The 7500-nt window shown below is 49.4% G+C and overlaps 1 protein-coding gene across 4 annotated transcripts in view; it reads right to left on the bottom strand.

Annotated features, from left to right (window-relative positions):
* Positions 1-7500, bottom strand: part of smtnb (smoothelin b) — a 49946-nt gene that overhangs the window by 35600 nt on the left and 6846 nt on the right. For all 4 annotated transcript variants that reach the window (XM_063195492.1, XM_063195494.1, XM_063195493.1 and 1 more), the window contains exon 3: positions 4278-4922. In XM_063195492.1, coding sequence (XP_063051562.1) covers positions 4278-4922 — 645 coding nt within the window. The remainder of the gene's footprint in view (positions 1-4277; positions 4923-7500) is intronic.

Here is a 7500-nt window from a genome sequence, read left to right as displayed (position 1 = left end):
AGGGAGGTAGGTTGCCATCTGATTGCTCATTCATTTATGCAGAGGCCAGCATATTATAATGTTCTGTCTGGGCCCTCCACAGGATTAACCCCAGGCATCTGATGAACACCACCAGAATCCCCTGAAAAGCTACACAAGGATGAACTGATGTAGTGATACAATCTCTTTAGAGCCACTACATTACTTTAAGCAAAACAATACAGTTGTCTAGAAACCTGATGATGCTCTATTAAAAACAGGGCAACTCTATTGTCATTTTATTTTGATACTTCTGCTCTGTTTATAATCTGCTATGTTTGTTATGCTTTGATTGTTATGAAGCACATTGAACTATGTATGATATGTGCTATATTAATAGGCTTCCCTTGCCCAGAGTCATGGAAGTGAGAGTTTGGCTAATCCCATTGACCTCTGTGTTCCATTTATGCACAAAGATGGCAGCTCATGAAGCCTTTGACACAGACAGATCGCCATTGACACAATTCCAAAGTAGTTCCAGGAAGTTGGCGTCGAACACAGAAAGTGCAGGAAAGCTAAATGTACGGTTATTCATTTCAATTCATTTTAAAGTCATCATTGCTTGTTATGTAGTGTTTCTGTGTTGTACTCTAGTGAAAAGAGAGCCACTTGCTGCACAGAATTATTTTTGGATCTACATGAGTCATGTCATCAACTTCATGTCTTCCGACTTCCTGTACTCCGGCTGTCACAACTCTGGGGTGGATTTCTCAAAAGAGAAGTTGTTAGCCTGTTAGCAACTTCGGTAGTTGCCAATGGAAAATTGCATTGCAAACTACAAAGTAGTTATGTAGTTAGCAACTATGGTTTCGAGAACTGCATCCCTGAATTCCATAGCACTGGCCTTGCCTATGCCCCATAGTGGGCTGTCAGTAACAGTACATTCGGACTAGGAACTTGATGATGCACAATTTAAAACAGGGTAACATTTTTTTTGGGTTTTTTTTTTGACAGGACAGTTGAAGATGGTGACAGGAAGTGAATGGGACAGAGAGACAGGGGAGGATCGGCCCCTGAAATGAGCTTTATAGATAAACTTGCCTTGCAATGTGCATTGCCTAAACCCCATCGTGGGCTGTCAGCAACATTACATATGTCCACTGTTGAACACTGTTTCCCTATGTTACACCTACTGTACGTAATGTATATATACATGTGCTATACGAACATCCAACAGCGAGAGACCACATGACAAAGGACATCGTGTGTGTCCATAAACAGGCTCTGTCCTCCCTCGAGGGGCATCAGTGAAAGGGGTACGCCACTGGAGTATGTGTTGTGGTCACAGCAGAACCAGAGGGAGCTAAACACTGTGGGGCCATTGAGTAAACAGAGAGCTACTGCGCAGCAGAACATCAACACACACACAAAGGCACGCACAGACGCATACACACAGACGCATACACACAGACGCATACAGGCACGTGCAAACGCACGCGCAAACGCAAAAGCACACGCACACGCACACAGACACACACAAGCATGTACACACGCACGCGCACACACACACACACAAGCATGTACACACGCACGCGCACACACACACACACACAAACTCAAATGGCCTGAGGCTGGACCACACAGCAATAAATTAATACTACCCTCACACCGTGACATGGACAAAGTCAAACACAGGCAAACAGACCCTGATAATCAATCCCTCATAATCACAACATACCCTGATCATCAATCCTTTTGGAGATTCTGCTGCCCAACCACAGCCAAGTCAAGAGGCACACAGACCACACAAACACACACAAACGCACATGCATGCACACGCACACGATGAGAGAGAGGGGGAGAGAGAGAGACGGAGAGAGACATCAAAATACAGGGACACAGGGAAAGATGCATATGACAGAGTGAGAGAAAGATGACAGAGTTAGAGAAGACATACAAGAGAGAAAGAGACATAGAGACAGAGAGACAGAGATGCAGAGAGAGAGAGAGAGAGAGAGAGAGAGAGAGACATAGAGACAGAGAGACAGAGATGCAGAAAGAGAGAGAGAGAGACATAGAGACAGAGATGCAGAGATACAGAGAGAGAGAGAGAGAATGAGCAGGAGATCGCTCGAGAGCGTTCACATCACATACACAAATCCTCTCTACATCCCATGGACTCCAAAACAGAGGAGCCTCTTGACTCTGCTGTTTTAATAAACTCAGACTCCCACCTCTCTCTCTGTGGGACTCTTTCAGCTCTGTAATGCAGAATAGAACTCACTGTGAAGTTCAACACTCATCTACATGAAGGGGGAGACCAGTTAAATGTCACATATTTACACCGCCTTAGCCCAGAACTACTCTACGTACACACACACACACGCACACACGCACGCACGCACACACGCACATACGCGCGCACACACACACACACACACACAATTATTCTTGCTATTCTATACTTCATATCCAACTGCAAAGCACATTCATACTGTACATCAACACATCCAACATACACACATCATTATAGTCACACACAGATGCACACTGGTACTGCATGCGTTTAACAAAATGAACATGTGTACACACACGCATGAACTGACACATGAGTATGAATACAAGTCAGGAGTGCGTTTCTCGAAAGCGTAGTTGTTAGCCAGTTAGCAACTTGGGTAGTTGTCTATGGGAAATTGCATTGCAAACAACAAAGTAGCTAGTATAGTTAGTAACTATGGTTTCGAGAAATGCACCACAGTCTTTCAAGCACACACGCACGCACTCACGCAGGCACGCACGCACTGGATGTAATTTTAGGTGTGGATGGTTGGGACATGTCCATGCAGTACCACTTTGGAGATAAACCTAGCTTGTCCCTACCACTTTTTCACAAACACAATGCCAAATAAACATGCCCAGACAATTTGCCATATTAATGTCCCCACCAATTTCAAAGCAAAACGTACACCTTTGCACGCATACATACGCCTACGCATACGCATACATACGTGTACACACACGCACGCACACACCTCTGTGCTGTCAAGAGCAATGGGACTGGTTCTTAAACTAGCCACATTTTCCACACGGATGGAGAGGAGAGGATGAGCAGCAGCCCTCCACTCATGCAAGTACAGTGAGAGCTTATATGGGCATACACACACAACACACACACACACACACAACACCACAGAGCAGCCTCGCATCCTCACACACTCACTCACACCCTCTCTGAAGAGTACATGCCAGGGACCTCTTGTTTACAATCTTTGCTGATGGATGCAAAACACACACCACTGGAGTGGTGACGTACAGAAAATGCTTGAGAACTTGTGTTAATGTGTTGATTCTTGTGTGGTACTGAACAATTTTGGTGTTTCTCGTGAGATTTGGGATGTACGCAAGCACTTTTTGTTCAAATTCAAAAGCACGCTTTTCATTGACATGTCTACGACTATGCCTTCCTATGGCTTCACTAAACATGAACAAAGAGAGAGTGAGTGAGTGAGTGAGTGAGTGAGTGAGTGAGTGAGTGAGTGAGTGAGTGAGTGAGTGAGTGAGTGAGTGAGTGAGTGAGTGAGTGAGTGAGTGAATGAGTGAGTGAGTGTTCCATCAGGCCAAAACAGTAGTAGATGAGGCATGTATGTCACACGTCTTGACGTGTATATTAATGTGTGCGTCTGTGTACATCAGCGTACAGTAGTGTGCATAGGCATGTGTAATGTAGTGTGCAAACACGTGTGTACTGTCTTTCTGCATGCACATACAAGTATGTGCAAGTATGTGTGTGTGTGTGCCCCTGTCGTACCTACTCCGTGGCTGGTGCATGTGTACAGTAGTGTGCATATACATTGTATGTACATTTGCGCGCGCGCGCGTGTGTGTGTGTGTGTGTGTGTGTGTGTGTGTGTGTGTGTGTGTGTGTGTGTGTGTGCGTGCGTGCGTGCGTGCGTGCGTGCGTGCGTGCGTGCGTGCGTGCGTGCGTGCGTGCGTGCGTGCGTGCGTGCGTGCGTGTGTGTGTATGCCCGTGTCGCATCTGCTCTCCTGCTGCCCGCGCGCGCGTGCGTGTGTGTGTGTGTGTGTGTGTGTGTGTGTGTGTGTGTGTGTGTGTGTGTGTGTGTGTGTGTGTGTGTGTGTGACCCCCAGCCCTACCTGCTCTCCCACCGCCTGTGCTGGTGTGTGTGTGTGTGTGGGCGTGTGTGTGTGTGTGTGTGTGTGTGTGTGTGTGTGTGTGTGTGTGTGTGTGTGTGTGTGTGTGTGTGTGTGTGTGTGTGTGTGTGTGTGTGTGTGTGTGTGTGTGTGTGCCCCCGGTGTCGTACCTGCTCTCCCGCCGCCCGTGCTGGTGTGTGTGATGGTCCTGGCCTGCGTGGGCTGGTGCTGGTGTGTGGTGCGGCCATCTTTGATCTCGATGGTCAGGAAGGTCTTCATCTCGTCGTCTTCCTCGTTGCTGGTGGTGGCAGTGCTGGTGTCCTCAGTGTGTCCCTGTCCCGCTGACTGTGACTGTGGCTGTGACTGGGCCTCCTGTGCTTTCCTAGTGCTGGCTGAGGTTGGTCCTGTTCCTGGAGCTGGGGCTGGAGGTAGGGCTGGGGCTGCTTCAGATGTCCCCCTCTCAGGGCTTCCTTGCTCTGGGCTGGCTGCCTCCGACCGGCCCCCTGCATCCACACCTTTGGCCCTCTGGGTCTCGACTCCTCCCGCCGAGCGCTGCGATTGGCCGATGCCGGACGGGGTTCGGCCGGAGGGCTGGGGCTCGGCGGAGCGTCCGATGAGGTGGGCGGACAGGGGGCGGACGCTGCGCTGGATGCCCCGCCTCAGGGGAGGAGGGGCCTCGGACTGGGCGGGCTGCTCGGTGAACTTGCGCATGCGGTCGCGGATGGAGCCGGAGTTGTTAAAGCGGCCCAGAGGGGACGGGGAAGGGGCAGGGGCAGGAGAAGGGGCAGGAGCAGAGCTGCCCACTCTACTGAAGCCTGGAAGAGGAGGAGGAGGAAGAGGAAGAGGAGGAGGATGAAAGCAGGAGGAGGAGGATGAAAGGGAGAAGAGGAGGATTAGGTAGGCATCGCAAAAAGCACCATCAAGCACACTCATACACACACACACACACAAACGCACGCACGCACGCACGCACGCGCACACAGACACACACCCCTCATGTACACACACAGAAGCCTGCTGCAACTCACACACACACACACACACACACACACACACACACACACACACACACACACACACACACACACACACACACACACACACACACACACACACACACACACACACACACACACACACACACACACACACACTCAATATCTCTCTCACACACACACTCCATCTTTTTCACTCTCTCTCTCTTGCACGCACACTCACAGCCAGGGTCTCTTCGTTCGTGACCCTTGCCACCCACTTCCATATGAACGGCAGCATTTCCTCCCACAATGGACTTCACAATAGAAACGTCTGTACAAGTGTGTGTGTGTGTGTGTGTGTGTGTGTGCTTCTGTGCTTGTGCCAGCTGATGTGGCTGGCTGTGTCCTGAAACGTTCTGGAGAATAGCTATGGAGGACAGCAGAAATGGGAGGATGCACAGAGCAAAGGAGTGAGACGAGTGGATGAGTTAGGGATACAAAACAAAAGGAAGAAGGGTAAAGGGGGCACATACAGGGGAGAGGCTGCTGAGAAGGAAAGCAAAGGGATCACAGAGTGTGAGAGAAAAAGAAAGAAAGGAAGACAGAGTACGAGGTACAGCGGTACAGAGAGAGAGAGAGAGAGAGAGAGAGAGAGAGAGAGAGAGAGAGAGAGAGAGAGAGAGAGAGAGAGAGAGAGAGAGAGAGGAGAGAGAGAGAGAGAGAGAGAGAGAGAGAGAGAGAGAGAGAGAGAGAGAGAGAGAGAGAGAGAGAGAGACTTGTGCAAGGTACAGCTGGCCTTATTCAGGCAAAAAATGTGTGTTCCTCTGCGATGAAGTGTGTTTACAGAGGACACAGAGCAAAGGCTGACGACAGACTTATGGCTTTGCTCGCCCTCTCTTCCCCGTCTCTCTATCTCTCTCTCTCTCTTCCCCGTCTCTCTCTCTCCCTCTCTCTCACTCTCTCTCTCTTCCCCGTCGCTCTCTCTCCCTCTCTCTTCTCCATCTCTCTCTCTAAAAGACACTCTCTTTCCTCAACAACTGGCACGCTCTCCCTCTCTCACTCTCACTCTTTCTCTACCTTCCTAAAGCAAATTCTCTTACTCACTCAATCTCTTGCTCTATCCCTCTCTCTCTCTCATTCTCTTCTTTCCTCAAGACCTCTTTCTACCTCTCTCTTTCTCTCTCTAAAGCATACTCTCGTTCTCACTCAATCTCAGTCTCAATCCCCCTCTTCTCTCTCAATCCCTCGCTCTCTCTCACTCTCTCGTCAACACACACTTTCTTCCTAACTCTCCCTCCCTCCCTCTCTCTCTCTCACATACACACTCCTTCTCTGCCTCTCCTCAACACACACTTTCTTCCTAAAGGGGGATTCATACTAGTCGTGAGTGGTGCTAGTCTCCTTCATACTTCACTCACGACGATGGTGCGCGCCGTCACGTGACCTAAAATTTCGACACGCCCCCCGTCGTAAGCTCAAAATTCGGCGCGTGTCGCCACGTCGTGCACACGAGGATTTTTCTAACTTGTCGTGCGCCACCAGCGACCACGCAGATAGGCAGACAAAGCAGGAGTTGCGAAGAGAGGCTACAACTACTGTAGGCTACTACAGAATGGATCCTGCATCATTTTGAGGATAATAAAATGTCAGAGAGTTATTTTATCTTCTCTCTTAAATGTTGTTCAGTGAAACAATTGTTTACTTTGTTCAGAAGCACGTTGTGTTCGGCGATCTATTTATAAATTCTGCCGCCAGAACAATGCTCTCACATGGTCTTGGAATTATCTGGCAATGTAGGCTACAACAAAAATCTATGCTTCAATGTGGTAAGTCACAAGTCAGACGTTCAGTAGCCCTACAGCAGCCGTGTTTGGCTTTCTATTTTATACATCAGTAGAACTCACGCTGCGAGTTGCGAAAAATACTGCCGTTTCTCTCATGAACAGCAGAGGGCACTTCCGACAATGCGAGCAAGGCGCTTTTGAAGTATGAATAGTCTGTCGCAAGTGATGACGTCATTAATGGTTCTCGCGCCACTCGCGACAAAGTGCGCACGTGAAGTATGCAGAGCCCTTAACGCTCCCTCTCTCTCTCTCACATACACACTCCTTCTCTGCCTCTCCTCAACACACACTTTCTTCCTAACTCTCCCTCTCTCTCTCCCTCTCTCACACACTCCTCCTCTCCCTCTCCTGTCCAAATGGGCTGACGGTGTGTGTGAGCAGGTGGAGCAGAGTGACCAGCCAAGTGAGCAGGAGGTTCTGCTCGACCCAGATCAGGTCATCTGCACTGAACAAACAGCAGCACCACAGCAGAAACAGCGGCAGCAGCAGCAGCAGCAATGTTAGCACAATAACCACAGGAACAGCTCAGGCACAAACACACACGCTCCTGGTGTGCCCTTACGCACACTCAA

Source organism: Engraulis encrasicolus, chromosome 3, assembly GCF_034702125.1.
Source record: "Engraulis encrasicolus isolate BLACKSEA-1 chromosome 3, IST_EnEncr_1.0, whole genome shotgun sequence".
Lineage (NCBI taxonomy): Eukaryota > Metazoa > Chordata > Actinopteri > Clupeiformes > Engraulidae > Engraulis > Engraulis encrasicolus.
Note: the sequence above shows the minus strand (reverse complement) of the source record. Positions and strands in the feature narration are given on the sequence as shown.